This window comes from Hydra viridissima, unplaced genomic scaffold (genome assembly GCF_058129835.1).
Source record: "Hydra viridissima isolate aposymbiotic clone 2 unplaced genomic scaffold, HvirCarnegie_v1 scaffold_13, whole genome shotgun sequence".
NCBI classification, from domain to species: domain Eukaryota; kingdom Metazoa; phylum Cnidaria; class Hydrozoa; order Anthoathecata; family Hydridae; genus Hydra; species Hydra viridissima.
In genome coordinates, this window is record NW_028324312.1 from 11,336,365 (window position 1) to 11,356,242 (window position 19,878).

Genomic DNA, 19,878 nt, shown 5'->3' on the forward strand with positions numbered 1-19,878 from the left:
AGATGTTGGAAAAGGTTGCTGGAATTTCCTTTATATGTACAAACTTGATAATAAAACTGAAACTAAAGCCTACACGTAAAGAACATAGAAGCATCAAACAGCTATATGGAACGGTGAGCAAGTATGTGAAAATATATAACGTTATGCTAGAGTAAATACTGATACAGGAATTTCGCAATAAGGTCAAATGCACCAATATGGAAAAGGAATTACTAACCTTTTTACCCAATCTGATGATCATGGATGTCAAGAAGCATTTTGCAAAGCGGAGGAGACTGAAATTTAGCGATGATGAAGGGAGTGACGAACTTCAACCTTTTCACATAATACTTGGTACTGCTGATTATCAGCGAATAAAAGCCACGGAACCGGTAGTTCTCAGAAAAATTCTGGATAAACGATTTTATAGAAGTGGGACCATCGCTGTAACCCTTAATATTTAATATGCTTATACAAAAGCGGATGAACAAAACTCGCGTTTTAGCTGACGTAAAGAAGGCGTTTCTACTAATTCGAATACACGAAATGGATAGACACGCACAACAATAAATTTGGTATAAGGAATTAAAGAAAATGGAATTAATGGAGTTACAGTTTACAAGGGTAACTTTTTTGTTCCAGTTCAAGCCCTTTCATTCTCGGCGCTACCATTAAAAAGTATATATCAAAATCCAAGGATATTTATCCTAAAACGGTACTTGTTTTGAAAGATACCTATGTTGATGTTCTACAAGCAGATGGAGAAACGGAAGAAGAACTTATCAGGTTTAAAAATGAATCAACGCAAATCTTAATAGACACTGGTTTCCATCTGCACAAATGGCATAGCAACGTAAGCAAATTGGAAAAGGACGCTTTAGCCAAATCAACAAAAATGCACGTGATTTCTTGGAACAAGGAATCAAAACAACTATCCATCAAATTTACTGCTTGCATCAATATCAGAAATAAGTAAGTAATTACAAAAAGGAAAATGCTGCAGTGTGTTTGACGTATTGGATTTACTGCATCTGTTTAGTCACTGGAAAAATACTATACAGTTGACTATGCTTATTAAAGCTGGGATGGGACTAACAAATTCCAAATTTTCATATGCAAGTAAATCAATTGTATATGCATACGTCTACGATGGAATGAGCCATTAATATTCGAAAACGAGCAACCTACTTGTAGTAAAAGAACGGATTGCACCAAGGGATCTTAGTAGTCCAAGACTAGAGTACGTAGCGGAGCACACTTTGAGTAAGTTGATACATCATGTTAGGAAAATATTTAACAAGTATAATACTATTGAAGTATATAATTGGGTTGACAGCACTGCGGTACTTAATTGGTTAAAAGAAAAAGGCAGCTGCTCACAGTTTGTTAAGAACAGAGATCAACAGATCTTATTGAATGGAGAAGTAAAATGGCTTAAGGTGGAAAACCCCTGAAAAGTTTTTTTTGAGTAAATATCAATATTTTATAAATTTAACTTCATATACATAAAGTAAATAACAAAATTAACTGAAAAAAACAAAAAAAATTTTTTTTGGGTAAAATGGTAGCTGTAGCAGGTGCCAAAAACACCAAAATATTGAAAGACCCCGGCCAATGTATCTAAAGATGTACACAATTTTAACAAAATCTTTTTTGCATACTTGTTCTAACAAGGTAGTTCTGTGATATGAACGAAGCAGATTTTTCTTATTAATTTTTAATAGGCTAATATAATGGACCGAAGTACATGTAAAAAAATTGACCAAATTTTATGACTTTGTTGACCTATTTAAGGACTGGATTCAATTTTTAAAAAAATCTGTTACGTTTAAATCACAGAAGACAATCAAACAAATTCATACTTAAAATTTTAGCTTAACACCACTTTTAGTTATTTAGATATGCTGGCCGGCGTCTTAAAAACTCTTCATCTGAGAAAAACAGCTTTTAAAAATGCTTACATAAAAAATTTCAAAATAGTGTAAATAAATATGCAAATCTCTATATAATAAAAAAAGTTAAATCTTAAAATGCACCAGTTTGATATGGGTTTTGCTCTTTTTCAAGAGATTTGTCATATCGACTCTTCTTTTTTCCACGAATTACTTGTCTGCGTTTCTTTGCTCGTTCTGTGTTTTTATATATGGCTAAGTATAATCGCTTTTGAGTAATTTTCCAATATCCTTCTAACAAATACTTTCCTGGTCTTAAATTCATTTTTTCTAAAACTAAAATACTCGCTTGTCTTCCAATGTTAAAATGGGCAACTGCATCAAAAGTGCAACGGCAATAACATTGGGCACATGTTCTGGAAAAGAATTTAAAATAAGATTACTCTTCAAGTCTTTTAATTCTTGAGCACCATCCATCAGTGTCTTCAGGTACAGATTTTACTGCATTAGTTAGTTTTATAACACTTTTATTATAATTATTAGCAGTCATTGGTTTAGGCATGTCCATTAATGAGACAAATCTTGAGAATCCAGAATACCCTTGACCACATGATCTCATAGCATATACAGCCCTGGTGTTAATATCAAAACTTTTTTGTATATTCAATGTTGAGGTATAATATTCTCTTGAATAATCGCATACACAGCAGTTAACATAAAGATAAGACGCTAGACCTTTTCTCTTGTTTTCATTTTCAGAGCGAAACAACTTAAATGACATACATTCTGGACATCTAAGGGAAGAAACTACAGAATTTAGTATTTCTAAATCTATAAAACGGTATCCAGTAATTATATTACTACATAACTTTGGTCTTGATGACGAAGTTTTTTTTATTTTTCTAGCAGAAGTACATATTTCATCAGAATTAATAAAGTTAAAATGAACTGGTTTCACCATGTTTACATTTACATCTTCAACACTTGTAATAATATTTATGCTCATATCTACAATATTCGATTCCATATTTACATCCATATCAACATTATTTATAACTAAATTCTTTTTTAAATTAAATATTTTTTTCCTTTTATTATTTTTAGCTCTTTGTTTAACTCTGCAAGCCTTAGCCATTGTAGAAGATTTATGATATATTTATGAGGTTTCCAGTAACTGTTTTTATACTCAAGTTGTTTTGAACAATGGAAAATACAATTTACTTGATAAGATACATTTTTCATATAAAAAAATAGGGTTTTGGACTATTTTTTAGTAAAGGCAAAAAATAGTGCCGTTGCTATGGCGGTTGTTAAGGAAGCTTAAAATACTGGGGTTCAATAAAATCTATTTTGATGAAGATCTATAGCGAATTTCCAAAAATGATTTTCAGATGGTGATTCTCTGATAAATTTTGCACAAAACAAGAAAATAATTTTTTTTTCAGAAATTTCATATTTCTGAGGGGTTTTTCACCTTGACATCCCAATAAAAGAAAACCCATGTGATCTTGGAACAAGAGGAGTGAATCCAGAAAAATTATCAAGCTTGTGTTTCAATTGACCAATATGGTTGAAACACAAAGAAAATTGCCCGACCCAACTGGAAATAATCGAGACTCCGTAGACAACATGTGAAAGCATTAGTGTGAAAGAGAACGTCGGTATGGTAACAGAAGAAATAAGGGAACATCATACATTTAAAGAAATGTTGGGTAAACACAAGTATTGCAAGATTATAAGAGTATCATCCTTTATAAAAGGGTTTGTTAACAATTATCGTAATAAAAAAAAAAATAACAGGAACGCTAAAAGCTGAAGAAATAAAAGAAGTGGAGTTGATGAATTTTAAGTTACAACAAGAAGCTGTTCTAATTAAGTCCAATAAGAAATTTAAACAGGATGAAACACAGTTTTGAAGATGTCTCGGAAATGTCACTGGGTATAATCACGGAGCATAGGAACATACTCTAAGACCTTGCAACACAACCCCAGAAGTTTTTTTTTTGATTGTCATTAGAAAACATTTCCTCATTCAAAAAATGTAAACGACAACTTTTTTGGGGGGGCCTGGGGAGAAAACACATATTTTAGGGCAGTGCCCAGGAATTTTATTGTTCAATATAGGTAACTAAGAAGCATGTGGCATACTCAAATTTTTAGTATGTTGATACTGGTAGCAAATGAGGATGACTTGCAAAAAATTAGGGTAATTGGAGCTAAACCAACCCCGCCCCGATCCCTAACTGCCCCCTTCCTAGAACTACGTCTCCTTTAATCGAAAAAAAATTTTTTTTTGTTCTATCATAAACTAAATCAAAATTCATCGACTGATTTCAAATTTCATCAAAAAATCTCTTTTCGTTTAAGATTTATAACAATGCAAAGCTTAAAATTACCCCCTGAAATAACTTTAAATGGTCTCAACTTTTAAGCGAAAAATGTTTTTTTGATGTAACTTGAAATCTGTCGATGAACTTTGATCTAGTTTAATATAAAACAAGCAAAAAATTGAAAAGTGTTTTTAGGAAAAATACCCTGGGGAGGGGTATTAGGGGTCGAGAAGAGTTTGGTACAATTATTTATTACAGTAAAAAAAAAAAATTATTTGTGGTTACATTATGATTGATATTTTACATTTCAAAGTTATACTAAAATTTTGTTCATAGGAGATTTAACACTTTACTTTTTACAAACTACATTCCTGCAAATAGAAAGCTACTTTAAAAGTGCTTGTAGTTGTAAGCAACAACCGCGTTTTTCAGCGCCTCTATATAGTTTGGGCTGTGCTCTCCAACTTTTGTCGTTCGCCAAAACTTATTGAAATCCTGATGAATGGATTCGAGAGCTTGCTCAGTCCAGTAATCTAAGCCTATAGAATAGTAGAAGTACAAAAGAAATGCAAGTTTATTTAATAAATATTCGTCGTAAATTATGCAAATTCTACGATTCAACTGTTGAAATAGAGTATTTAATTACTAGATTATAAATTCTTTTAAATCAAATTTAAAAGTTATTTATCATACCAAAGACTCCAACTTTCATGTTGATAAATTCAATAACATGTTGCTCAATTATGTGTACCTTCAAAGTAGTTGTAGCCCTTATATATCTATAGCTCGTAGAGTACTCCTCTAGATCTTTAACATACGTAGAGCTTAATGATTTTCCAAAACCACCATGGACTATTTTTTCAAAATCTATAATTACCTTAATATATTTGGCAGCGGAAACTCCAAGATTAAACTCTTGAAAAAACAGTTCAAAGCTGTCTATGTTTTTAAGCAATTTATGACAAGCATTGCCTTACGAACAATGCTGCCCTTGGTAGGACACTCTGCAGATGTTTATTCTAGACAGATATTGGTTAACAAACTGAAACCCACACTCCTTGTTTTCAAATAAACTTTTTTCAATCACTTTTAAAATTTTGTCTGCAACACCTAGCAGTATATGTAGTCCAGGAATATTTTCAAGTTCAAGTATTTTTTTGTTTTTGTTGCCTGTTAATAAAGGGGGGTTAACAACATTAGTGTACTTTTTTGCTTTTTTTAAATTTGCATCATCAGCCATCCATTGGTCGTACAATGTACACAAATACTCTTGAGCATAATGATCAGCTTTTTGAAAGTCAGGAAATGACGCCATGCAATACGGACAAGGGTGTTTTGATGTTGCAGTTTGTTTTCCAACTGTTTGAAGCAAAACCTTGAGATCTTCAGATACTGTGTAATCTAAGGATGAAATGTTTAGCTTATCCAATATTAACCGGATATTATGGTATTTTTCGTTTAATGAAGGCAAAATCGCCAATATAATAGTTTTGTGGACGCTTCAATCTTTAAAATCTTTACACGCATATCCGTCATACTTGCTCAGTTTCTCTGGAATTTTATTATTTTTCAACTCTGGTTTTAGGGTTATTGGCAGTGTAACTTTTAGGAATCCCTGCCCTCCATCTACACCTAATTTGATATCAACATCATTTGTTTCTTGACTTCTGTGATGAAGTACCATTGCTACGAGCTCTTCAATATTATTGCAATACACAATAGGAGTCTTTTTCTACCAACTATACATTCATAAAAATTCAAAATGAATAATACAAATCGCAATCTAGCCATAAAAATTTTTTTTTGGAAATAGTTTATATACCTCTTCGCTTTCCTTTAATTCTAATAGCAATGGGAGTTTATCACAATTGAATAACTTTCCAATTATTTCGTTGTTCTCAATCAGTTTAATATTGAAACCAGATTCCACACTTTTTCGTCCTGCCTCACTTCTCAGAAATCATGCAACTTCAATCATGTTGCGATTACTTAGAAATCATAATAAAGTTTTTACAAAAATTGGCTTTAAACTCATAACAAATTTATTTTTAAAAGTATTTTTAAGCAACAAAAACTTACCTGGAATGTAGTTTTAATTAAAATTTGTTCAATTTATCTAAAGAAAAGAAAGGTTTCTTAACCTCAGTCTTTCCGAAAGAGACTGTGAGTTGCTTTGGACCAAAGGTTTTCAAAGCTAAGGTGTTCTCTGAAGCATTTGTGCTGTAATCTTTGAAATAGCTGAACAGAACTTTCCCTTGCGTTGTTGGGGATGTTGATTTTACAATGGCAGTCAAATTCTTTTGTCTTTCTAATTTCGTACAGGGATGTGGAATTCCTTGTCCCACTTGGGCATGGCAATGTTGACAAACTAGTCTTTCTGCAGGTTTATTTGAAACATCTTCAGCGCCTTGATAAACAAGCTTTCCCGAAACACATTCAATATTTTTTCCATTTTTGATTTGCGCCCATTTTCACAAATAAAACATTCACATTTTTTTCCCTCTAATAACTCTGGTATTCAGGTCTAAATTTTATAGCACATGTATAGCAACTATAAGAACTAAAATTGCGAAACTAAATTTTAAATGAAGTAAATCAAACATCAATATAGTTAAAATTACCTTCATAACACGGCCGCATAATGAAGTAAGGATCAGTCCCTGCAAGCCTTTTTCTACATTTTGAGCAAAGCATGGTAGGAAGGTCATGATTATCCGCTGAATAATCTTTCCAGAATATAGTTTTGATAAGGTTTGAGTAGTCATTTTTCTTTTTATTTAGATTAAAGTAAGTTATTTCAGGATTATTTATTGGTCTTAAATCTGTGCCTTTCCTGAAGCAGCAAATGCAAAATTTTTTTACAAAATCACTGTTCTTTTGCATGTTTAGCCATTTTAAATGAATGCTTCAAATAAAAACTTATGATATGGATTGATAATATTAGCATGATATATCGGTCATATCAATCAAATGTCAATATAATGGCTATAAACACATGCCAATATAATGGCTGAAAACATGCTTTCAGTTCGTATATCAACGCGTACAAAGAGTTATTATGCAACTGTTAACAATTAGCAAATGCTTGCTTTTACAAATTGTTAATAATTAAAGGTTGCTTTGCTTTATTTTTATTTCAATAAAATTGTAAATAGAAAGTAATAAAAATTAATTATCTGTCTGTAAATTTCAATGTTAAACAAATATTTTTAAAAGATTAAAAAAAATAATTGACAAATCTATCACATACATTTCTGAAAATCTAAATATGGGGCATGGGCTCGATTTTGTGGTGTTCGAGAAGATCCCTCAAATCCCCCCAGGGTATGGTTCCTAATAACACTTTTCAATTTTTTGCTTGTTTTATATTAAACTAGATCAAAGTTCATCGACAGATTTCAAGTTACATCAAAAAAACATTTTTCGCTTAAAAGTTGAGACCATTTAAAGTTATTTCAGGGGGTAATTTTAAGCTTTGCATTGTTATAAATCTTAAACGAAAAGAGATTTTTTGATGAAATTTGAAATCAGTCGATGAATTTTGATTTAGTTTATGATAGAACAAAAAAAAATTTTTTTTCGATTAAAGGAGACGTAGTTCTAGGAAGGGGGCAGTTAGGGATCGGGGCGGGGTTGGTTTAGCTCCAATTACCCTAATTTTTTGCAAGTCATCCTCATTTGCTACCAGTATCAACATACTAAAAATTTGAGTATGCCACATGCTTCTTAGTTATTTATCTTGAACAACAAAATTCCTGGGCACTGCCCTAAAATATGTGTTTTCTCCCCAGGCCCCCACTAAAAAAAGTTGTCGTTTACATTTTTTGAATGAGGAAATGTTTTCTAATGATAATCAAAAAAAAAACTTCTGGGGTTGTGTTGCAAGGTCTTAGAGTATGTTCCTATGCACCGTGTAATCCAATATTTGTACCAAAACACGGTGGTTTAACATTGATCCCCGGCGGACATTTATTGTGCGCATGCGTAACTGAAAAAGTTTTTTTATATTTCGAAGTTTTTTGAAATATTTATAAATTAGTTATATTCTAAAACTATTTATGAATAGTTATATTCTAAAACTAAGATGTCATCTTCCTAGTGTTTTATTACCTCATTCATTTTTAAAGAGAGTCATATTGTTATAGTTGATAACAAGAAAAAAGAAAGTCCGGTTTAATTGCTTCTTGATAAACTTTAAGCAGCTGTAAAAAAATGTATTTTTTTTTTAATTTCCTGTTCTTTAAACCTCTGAAACTTTTTCATTTAAATTTTTTTATATCAAAAACTAAACTGTTTCTAAAACTAAAATATAAATACTTTTAGAAAACATTAACTTTATTAACTGACCATTTTTTAAAGTTAACAAAATATTGAATTAAAAAAGTACTATATTGCACCTAAAATCGTGAAATGCAGACTATGAGGAGATTACATCGGCAATGACTCATTTGCTGAAGTTTCTCTAACAATTTGAATTGACAAGGCATTTTAACGATTAGAATTGACAAGACATATTGAACAACGACTTCTATTTTTAGTTTATGTCTTTGGCCACAGCCATGCTTACTCGAAAAATGCATGTGTTTTTTAAAGAAGTCTTATAGGAAGAAAAAGAAGCAATTTTGAAGACCACCATCAGGCAAAAAGAACATTTGGACAAGGAAGTCAATTAATGAAATCATGGACAGTTTTTCTCGACTTACTTGTATAAGTTATGAATCTATCGACATAACCCACATAGAGATTTATGTGTCTGTAAGATTTGCAAAAGAATGCTACACAGACCTGTCCTACTTAATAACTGTCAACATTTATTTTGTGCTACATAAATTTTTCCATATTTAATTGGAAAGTTGGAAACAGGAACAAAATGCATATTTTCTCGTTTTAATATTTCCCTGGGTAGTATTTCACAAGGAACTACAATTCAAAATATCCTTGAGAATATAATCCTAAAGTGCTCTAATAATACTTGTAATAAAAGTTTACTGCAAAAAGTATAAGCAATAAAGAGGATCACAAACAAGTATGCGAAAAAAAAATCAAAATATAATACACAATAGTTCCAAATCATCCAACTCATGACAGTTAAGGTGGTCCTATACTAAAAAAAATCAAAAAAATCGATTTTTCAAAAATTGCATATTCTTGAAGCCCAAACATTCTACATTCTAAATATATATAGATCATCATAGGGAGTGAATTTAAAAATGCTCTAAAATAGCAAGTTTCACAGTGAAGTTAAATAATTTTCTTAGCAACGGCCTTAGCAACGGGTTGTTTATATTAGAAAATAGGCGTTTTAGAATATTGCGCCATTTACTTTTAGTTTTTGACACTGGTGCCAGCAACTGTTTTATGTTTATTTTCCTAAATAAGCCATGATTTTTAAGTACAATTACTATGTTTACATATATTACTTATAGAAAAATCAGCTTTGAGTTATACTTTGTGCCTCGTGCTTGTTTTTATTATGGGAAAAAATAAATGTGATTCAAATTTAAGAAGGAAAGCAGGTGGTTACAGGATTTTAAAAAAAAGTACTTTAGAGGAAATCAATTTTCCTCAGCATCAACAGTCAGCATCAATTTAACTTCTAAATTGGAAATCACTAACTCAACTCAATCAAATATCTTGACATCAATATCTTCAAAAAAGTTATCACATAGCAGTAAAAATAGTAATGCAAAAAATAATGATTCAAATAAATTGCCTTCATGCTTTATACTTATTGACACAGACATTTTAAAATCAATTGTTACTTTGATTGGACATTGTCCTCAATGTCATAATAATTCAATTGAAATCTCAACTGATTTATCAAAAAAGAAAGGCTTGGCTGTGTTTTTAAACATTTCTTGTACAACATCTTCGTGCGATTGGAAACAGTCTTTTTATTCTAGCAAAGAGATTGAAAAGCAAGGTCCAGGAATGTCACCATTTGAAATAAATTATAGATCTGTTGTTGCCATAAGAGAGATAGGAAAAGGTCATTCTGGTTTGGAAAAATTTTGTGGTCTAATGAACTTACCTCCTCCAATGAACATAAAAGCATTTAATGATATTCAAGATAAAATTCATATGATATACCAAAGTGTAGCTGATGTGAAAATGAAAAATGCAGCAAATGAATTTCGATATCTTAACAACAATATCCAACCAAATGATTTTGATATTAATGTATTAGCTGATGTAGTTGTTTCCTGTGATGGAACTTAGCAAAAAAGGGGTCATTCCTCACTTAATGGTGTTGTTACTGTTATTGCTAGTGACTCAGGGAAATGAGTTGACTATCGAGTTCTTTCAAAAATATGCAATGCCTGTACATCATGGGAATCAAGAAAAGATAGCGATCCAGAACTTTATGAAAATTTTTTGGAAACTCATGATTGTTTAATTAATCACGAAGGATCTGCTGGATCTATGGAAGTTTCCGGAATTGTAGATTGTTTTATGAAATCTATAGACAAAAGGGGACTTCGATATACTCATCACATTGGAGATGGGGATTCCAAAGCATATGCTGAGGTTTTAAAAAGTGATCCCTACCCAGGTTTGATTGTTGAAAAATTAGAATGTGTAGGACATGTGCAAAAACGAGTTGGTAATAGACTACGTAAACTCAAATCCACCGACAAAACCAAGTTGGCAGATGGCAAATCATTAGGAGGTAAAGGTCGATTAACTGATAAGTTGATTAATAAACTTCAAAATTATTATGGTATTGCAGTGCGTAAAAGTACTGTTCAACAGTTTACCAAATGAAAAAAGCAATTGGTGCTGTTTTGTTTCACTGCTCAGATGCTTTGAGTTTGGAATTAAGACACTGTATGTGTCCTCAAACTAATGACTCTTGGTGTAAATATCAGTGTGATAAAATTAATAACACAAAAACTTACAAGGAAAAACCTGGAATACCAATTATTATTAGGGATAAAATTAAACCCATTTTTCTTGACCTTAGTGATGATAAGCTTCTTAGTAGATGTTTACATGGCAAAACTCAAAACTCAAATGAATCTATTAATGCTATCATTTGGAAGCGTTGTCCTAAAGAGATTTTTGTTTGCCGTACCACTTTAGAAATAAGTGTTGCATCAGCAGTAATTTCATTTAATGATGGTATTTCTGGTATATTGAACATATTTGAAAATTTAAATGTTACACCAGGTACATTTGCTACTCAGTACTGTACCAAAATAGACCAAGAAAGAATAAAGATGATGGAAAAGAAGTCGCTTGACTCAATAAAACAAAGAAGAAAGCTGCTTTGTGCCCAACGAAAAGGTTTTACAGATAAAGTAAATGAAAGTGAAGGTGTATCTTATGAAGCAGGAGTTTTTTAGATATTAGTTTTTTGTTATTTTTAAAATTAAATTTATGTTGAGGCAGTTATTGTATTTTGTAACGTAGTTATTGTATATTATCTTTTTATATTCAAGCTTTTTTTCATTGAATAATTCTATTTTGGTTAACTGTTTTTCAAATATCAGAGTTTTCACTTTTTTTTTTTCTGTGTTTTCAATAATGCTCAAGTCGTTTTGTTGTTAAATAATTTTTTGACCTTTTTATATATTGAAAAATTTTTTTTTTCATTAAAAATCTTTATAATTGTTTTTCTCAATATGTGAGTTTTAAGCACGCTGCGATAAATATCTTGAGATTGGTTTGTCTGATTGTGTTGAAATTTTCAGGAGTTGTTTATTATATATATGCACATTCACCTTACCAAAAGAATTCATGTTAGTTAACTGATTCTAAAAATAAGGTCTAAGTTCTAAGCCTTTTCAGGGCTTTTTTTTAGGCCTTAAGCCTGTTTTCTTACAAAAGCTTCAATAGTTTGTTAAATTATTTGATTTCAGCAGGGTGAGTGTAATCATCTGATATTAAAAAGCTGTGAAAATTTCATGATCATACCATTATTAGTTTACAGGCTGTTTATCGCAGCGCTTAGTCCATTTTTAGGGTTCATGGACCCAAAATTTTGACCAAAATAAAAATTTTTTAATTTTTTTTTCCTTTACTGTGCTTTTAATATAAAACACTATTTCTTATATGAAAATCATAAAATATGAGTGTATTTTTAAAATTTTGGTTTTATTAGTATAGGACCACTTTAAAGAGATTTATAAAATTCCTGAGAATAGTGACATACCTAAATAATAAGATTATGCATTTCTTACTATGCAAAACAAAAAATGGCAAAAAACAAATCACATTTCTTTAAACTCCGTTCTGGTGAACCTCGGGTAAAATATGTTTATTTTTAAAGTTAAAATATTTATTTCCAAAAAAAGTTGATTAAATATTTTCATACAAGTAAGAGACTTTTTTGTCACCAACAGGCTATACAGTTTCCTATGATTCCAAAGAGTTACAAAACATCAACTGAGATTAGCCAGGGAACTATTCGAAGGCGTAAAATTCAACTTCGCCAACCACTAATTGAAACTGCAGGACCAACAAAAAGGCAAAAATATCTCAAGCAGCGGTTGTGCTTGATTCTTTTAACAAAATTGATAAAATCAATATACTGAAAAAGTTACATATCCCCCAAGTTGAGTTTGACCCTGATAAAATTGCTTTACTAAAGGTAAATTGTGGTTTTACTTAGCAAAAGATGAAGAAAAAATGATCAGGTATTTAAAATAGAAAACTTGTACAACAATGTCTTTTGCATTCACTGAAAATTTAAACATTTTCCAGCGGTAGTGTATTTTTTTTTTTCTAAACACACTACCGCTGTGTTTAGTTTTTTCAACATGTAAAAAACTAAACACAGCGGTAGTGTGTTTAGTTTTTTACATGTTGAAAAAAACTAAAAAATTATTTAGTTATATTCCAGATTTTTAAAGACAAAAAAGGTTAAACAACCATCACTTTCAAAACAACGAGTAGATGCTAAAAATTGGTCATGTGATGATTTGATTGTTAAAGATAAAGAATTTCTGTTTGAAGTAAAAAACAAAAAAGGAACTTTTGAATTGCAAAATGTACCAACGGTATATATCAATGATTTGCCATCACATTTAATCTAGGTACTGGATCAATTGGAAAAGTAAGTTAAAAGTATAACCGCAATTGAAAACTAACAGAAAATGGCAAACGTAGTGTATGTAATGCAAAATTTTATTAGATGTAAACAGTAGAAGTGTAATTTGTTGTGTTATGTGTGCTGTTGTTAGAACTTCAATCAAAAAATCATAATTGATACAAACATTTAAGTTTGTATGAAATTCGTTGTCTTAAAAATGAAAATTTTCCTCTATATTATCATAGATTTAACCAACTAACTTATAGCCATGTAGCTACTAGTGAAATAATAGGATATTCTTACGGACGCGCCGTTTAAAGATGGCGATCGTAATTTAGTAAAAAAACATAAACCAATATAAATCTTGTGTTATTGTATCAAGAAAGCAGAGCCCAAGAAAATAGAGCATGGGGATTGCAGCAGTAAAAGATTTGACTGAAAAGTAAAGTAAAAAGAAAAGTAAAGATTTGACTGAAAAGTAAAGTAAAAGAAAAGTAAAGATTCTATAAAATAAGCTAGATGAAAAAGACGAAATCATTAAAAACCTCATATATATCGAATTGAACATTTAGATTTTTTAGAGAGACAGAAAAAAAAAGTACAAACTTTAGATAACGTTGTTGTTGAAAGCGAAAAAGCATAGAACATTGTAGTTGGAAAGAACATTAAGAAGACTAAAGAGCAAATTAACATCATCAATACTATTGCAAATGAAACAGCTGAACGAATGAAAAAAGAAAATAACATACTAATTTATGGAATAACCCAATGTAATAATGATGATATTTTAGAGAAAAAAATTGACACGCTTAAGATCTAAAATAGAAGGTTTATCAGCGCCAATAATTCTTGAATTAGAAAGTAAACCCTGTAGAAGTTTAATGTTGAAAAATGCATACAATAATAAGGACAAAATTTATGGTATTTATTTTAACGTTGATATGACTGAAGTGGAAAGGTACCTTATGTATCAACTAAGAAACTACTAATGCATCGTCGATATATTATGGTATCAGAGATTACAAAATAGTGAAATTAAAACGTACACAAAATTAGCAATCAATGAGTTTAAATATTAGTTCATTCAAACCAATTTTGTCTCATAATAAATTCAATAAAAAAAACATTGCATATAACACATTGACTAAATATGTTAAAAAATCTCAGACTCCTGATGTAATTAATTCCGAATAACATAGTATAGGTGTAAATAAAAATTGTCTAAGTTGTAAATTCACAAATACTACATCATTAAACAATAAAATTGAGTTGTTTCTATCAGATATTACATCGTTTAAACCTGATATCTATATGATCACAGAACCTTGGTTTAATGAAAACTCAATTGCACATGTAAATGAATATCAAATAAATCCATAATAATAGATCAAAAGTCGTTCAGTTAAAACACATGGAAACGGTGTTGCTATCTATGTAAAAGAAAGTTTTGTAGTTTACTCACCCAATGAAAGTTTTGCTAAAAACAACAACATTGAACATACTTGGTGTATTTTAATATAAAAAATGAACAAATTTTACTTAGTTGCATTTATCGACCACCTGATGCATTTGAAGAAATAAATAACTATATTTGTAAAATAATAGAAGCAGCTAAAAATAAAATTGATCATAATAGGTAGTCTGGTTTACTTATTTTAAGAGATTTCAATTATCCATACGCTCTTGTCTAGTTTTTTAAGTTTTCTTCTGCAATTTGGTAAGGAAACGTCGCTAAAAAGTTTAGTTTTAAAAGCTAAGTACGTTTTTTTTAATATTAGATGATTATATTTTGAAATAGGTATGTTTAATACTAATTAAAAGTTATTTATCGTCTGTTTACAGTCCATCTGTGGTCATTTATGAGGGTGGTCAAATGTTGGATCAGAAAATTTAAAAAATTTAATAATTGACCAGGGTGGTAAATTTCTCAGTAATTCCTTTGTTTATCTTAATTCATAGTAACACGCATGTCTCATGTTTTTATAGCAAGCTACATTGTTTTTTGTATTCTTAACACTATAGGTTAGGTTTATCTAATAGATGACCAGGTGGTTAAATACTAAAACAAGAGTATGTCAACTTCTGAAACAATTTTTTTTGTATTGTTTTAGATTCATTATGCCTTCCATAAAAGGCCAATTTCGGAATTACTCAAAGAAGGCGATGAAAGAAGCCATCCAAGATGTAAGAATTAATAATACACCAGTCCGGACAGCAGCTAAAAAACATGGTGTACCAAGAATTACTCTTAAATATAAAGTGGAAGGCAAGTCTCCCATGGAAAGAAAAATGGGACCTCAAACCATCTGATGGACCCCTCAAGGCTCTTTAATAGCAACGAGACCACCTTTTTTCATAATCCGAAAGGTATTAAAGTCCTGACAAAAGAAAAGGAGATAAGACAATATACCAAAAAGTTAATTCAGATGACAAAGAGTGTCTTACTGTACTAATTACTGGCAATGCTAACGACAGTGTTTTAACTCAATTGGTGGTCTACAAATATAAGCGCCTGCCTCTGGAAATAATACTTAATATTCCTTTCAATTGGGCACTTGGAAAAATTGATTCCGGTTGGATGCAGATAGAACGTTTTTTGGAATTGTTGGTAAACTTTTTTCTTCCTTGGCTTAAAGGAAATAATGTAACGCTTCCTGTTATTTTATTTGTTGATGAGCATGTTTCCCATTTAAGTCTGCAGACAAGTCAGTTCTGCGACCAAAAAGGGTTTATTTTGGTGGCTTTATATGCTTATGCTACGCACATTCTACAGCCTATGGATGTTGCAGCGTTTCGCACATTAAAAGAAAATTGGAAGCAACATGTTCATGAGTAGTGCAGCAATTACTTAGATGACCCCATCTTGAAGAAAATAGATTTTGCTAAACTGTGAAAGAAGTAGTGGATAAGCATGTTACTTATTTTGTGCTGGCCAACGGTTTCCACAAGTGTGGACTGTATCCCTGAAATCCAACCGTAACTAAGGTTGCAGAAGATAAAAATGATATTGCTGTGCAGAATGCTATGCAGAATGATTACTTACACTCACGTTTGAAATATGTTAAGCAAGGATTCCTATTCTTGAATGAGATTATGGGGAAAGACAAATTGGAATTATTTGAGCAATCTACAGCTGATTGGGAAGGTGACCCTTCTGACAGATTTCTTTTCCTGTTGTGGAGGAAAACTGAGTTAGAGTTTAAAAGACTTAACACTAAATGTAAACAAACAGCTTCGAATGACAGCACCCTTTTTGAAGAGGCTGAGGACATTGCAGCCCCATTTAATATGTTGTCTCCCATATTTGAAGGCAAAGAAGATACCGCAATCGCAGGACCATCACATGTACTGTCTCCGTTAGATGAAAGCAATGAAGGTACTGCAAATGCAGGGCGGTCAAACATACCATCTCCGTTTAAAAAATATATCTTCTGTCTTCCTGTTGGCAAGAAAAATCCACAGAAGAAAAGGCCAAAAGAAAGAATGCCCGCTATAGTGTCTGGGGAGCTTGGCTAATTGTATTTCCAAAAGAAAATGGACAAGAAGAATGAAATTGAAAGACTAAAACAAGAAAGAGCAACTGAAAGGGAAAGAAAGAAAGAAGAGAAAATAGAAGAGATAGAGAGGAAAAAAAAACAAAAGAAAAGTAAGCAAAAAATCAAAAAACTGAAACGTTATAAAGAGCCTGATTCAGACTCATCAATTTCCATTCCTGAGCATAGCGAAGGTGAAGATTCTGACTTTTATATAGTTTCTTCAGATGATGATACAATTCTCTGGAAAAGGATGACTTTGTAATGGTGGGGTAAGAAGGGAGCCATTTTCCAGGGAAGATAGTTCAAGTTCTGGTTGATGGTAATGAGATATCCACAATGGTTAAGAGTGGCGTTTCTTTTATTGGTGGCCAGGTAAGGAAGATAAGCTTGTACATACAAGGGAACAAATACAAAAGACAATCGGCCATCCAAACTTGTGCTCTCGACGTGGTTTATAGCTCATACCAAAAATGAACGCTTATTCATCATTTCATTTTTAATGATGTATTTGTGTTGCTTCGAAAATATTCAAAATGTCTTTGCAATGTTATATTCACTGAAATAAAATAAAAACATTATCACTGCTTTCATTTTTCTCTCATTGAACATATGGTCAACTATTAAAGCAAACGACGATCAAATACTGAAAAAAAAAATTTTATACGTTCAATTACTAATATAAAATCATGCTTAAAAAAAAACAGCTACTAAAACATGAAAAGATAGTACTTTGTAAAATATTGCTCTACATTATGCAAGAAGATAGTATGGTAAGTTGCTAGAACTATTAAGACTATATAATTGGCAAACAAATCTTAAAGATATGGCAGTTATATAGAATTTTTTCTCATAAGAGGTCAACTACTGGTAAATTTACCTTAGTTCATCTTATAAGAATGAAGGGAAATTTGAGGAATATTTTGACCTTTTGAGTATTTGTTTTCTGACAATGAGTATTCTGATAACCACAAGCTTAATGAGTACGAACATAACTCAACTTTGAAGAAAAGTTTGTCTGCATGTTTTGGCAATTGACCAGGTTTAAGCATAGTATAAATAGTTAAAGAAATTTCTTTGATAGCCTAAACTTTTACCGGACTAAAGATCAAGAATTTCTCTTAAGTCAAGCACTAAGCAAAGTAAGAAGAAGTTATCAATAATAATATGTAATAAAGCAGAATAAAATGTGACTTTTTAGTTGTTTATCTGTCAAAGTAAGGTTTTCTTTAGCACCTGAACTTTTATTTTCGTTCTAGCCTTTATAACTGATAATTTGCATGTGTTAAGTTTTTTTGTAAACACAATATTGCAAAGTACAATATATACAGTCCAGACTATTTTTATTAGGAGTCCAGTCTGCCTCTTTTGCTGCTGTCTGATTTTATGTAAGAAGTTAACGCTAATATAAAAAGTAAGCTTTCAAAAGTATTAAGCGAACTTAATATTTTTGAAAGCTTACTTTTTATATCGGTCCTTGATTTCTGAATATGAGAATCAGTGCCCAAATACTTTGAATGCTGTCAGAACAGTCTAAATTGCCCTCTAAAAAGAACTTATACATGAATTATATTTATTTTAACTAATTTGATCTGGAGTTATGGTAAAAAAATTTTTTGGTGCCAAAATCGGTATACCAGTGTCAAAATCAGCCTAGATATGTAACTAGGGGGTATGTAACCACACATTGTTAGGATCAATTGTAAACAACTAATAGGATATTTTTGTTATTCGGTTTCATGAGCTAAATAATAACTTTGAGGTAACTACTGACCTTTTTTCACATATACACAATTATTTATAGAGGTGCAATATCTTATTCTCAAAGAGCTGGCTGAAATAAAATTTATTTTAAAGGAACTTGTAGAAGTAAAGTTTCATGCAACTGGGGTGAAGTTGCTAGAATCAGTTGACCAATTGGTAGCACTTAATAATAATCTAAATGACGTATAAGAATATAATAAATTTGTATGATCTAATAATCTTGTTTTTATTTGGGTTATTTGAAGATAGCTCAGGTTAACTCTATATCTTGTATAGAAAAACAAATAGAATATATTAGTTTTTATTTTGTTAATTTTAGCTTAATAGTTTGAAAATAGTTGGTGGCAGAAAGCGAAGAGAGCATATTTTCATGATCATGAAAAGGTAAATGATAGTTCTAATCTAATTTCAGTTTATCAGAAATTTATTTAAATAGCAGCAAAAAGTAAATAATTTTGACCATTTGGCTTACAATTACTTGTAATTTGAAAATAAAAAATTTTTGAGTAACTTTCTGTAGGTATTTAAACTGGTATCTACAGGCAACAATAATGTTGTTCGGGGTTTAAATTTAATGATTATAAAACTTTACAATTTATAGTTCATTTAAATAGTTTATTTCATGTATTCAAATATGTCATTTCATTTACATATTCAAATATATATATATCAGTTTATTAAAAAATATCTGTTAGATTATTATCCAATCAGCTACAATCTAAATTAAATCGAAATGGCAATGGGGAAAAAATAAGTCTCGAAAACCTAGTAAATATCTGGAGTGTTTTACGAGGTATAGTTTTAATTTGTATGTAACTGCTCCCTTAATTAAAAATTTACTCTTCAGCTCATTTTTGTGCCATACTAGTATTTTTGTCTTCATCACTTTTCTTTACCGATACCAAAGTAATTTTTGTTGAATATTTTAAAAACTTTTCTATTTTGACAGATTCCTGTGAATACAATGGTGGATCAATAAAATATTTAGAAAAATCTGTAACTGATGTTTCGCGAAATGCTCCTCCTCGTAACTAGAAAAAAAAAGACTTTAATACAGGTAAATTGGTGATATTTTGTTGTTAAATTCAATAAAGTTATATTTTTAAATTAACTATTATTGTTATTATATATTATATCTTCTTTAGATAATTGAATATGAAAAGGTTAATGAATAGGAAAAAACAGCTTAATAAGGTTAATTTGTACCAGAAAGACGTGTTATATCTCATATCTTTGATTTTTGTTTGAAATTTGGTGACAAGCCGAGTGAATATTTATATATATTTCATGTAAACCAATTTTTTAATCATTCTATATGTCTTTTTAAGCATTAGTGCATTCATTTA

The 19,878-nt window shown here is 30.7% G+C and overlaps 1 protein-coding gene and 4 pseudogenes across 1 annotated transcript; 3 read left to right on the forward strand and 2 right to left on the reverse strand.

Annotated features, from left to right (window-relative positions):
* Positions 1–2,207: 2,207 nt before the first annotated feature.
* Positions 2,208–3,055, reverse strand: LOC149880512 (uncharacterized; annotated as a pseudogene).
* Positions 3,056–4,591: 1,536 nt separating this feature from the next.
* LOC149880513 (uncharacterized) lies at positions 4,592–7,094 on the reverse strand (annotated as a pseudogene).
* A 1,628-nt stretch (positions 7,095–8,722) lies between these two features.
* On the forward strand, positions 8,723–13,553 carry LOC149880514 (uncharacterized; annotated as a pseudogene).
* Positions 13,554–13,642: 89 nt separating this feature from the next.
* On the forward strand, positions 13,643–16,071 carry LOC149880515 (uncharacterized). The gene is made up of 3 exons (XM_090070065.1): positions 13,643–13,677; positions 15,347–15,501; positions 15,662–16,071. The coding sequence occupies exons 1-3, from the start codon at positions 13,643–13,645 to the stop codon at positions 16,069–16,071; spliced, it is 600 nt and encodes a 199-aa protein (XP_089926191.1).
* Positions 16,072–17,107: 1,036 nt separating this feature from the next.
* Positions 17,108–19,567, forward strand: LOC149880516 (uncharacterized; annotated as a pseudogene).
* Positions 19,568–19,878: the final 311 nt, after the last annotated feature.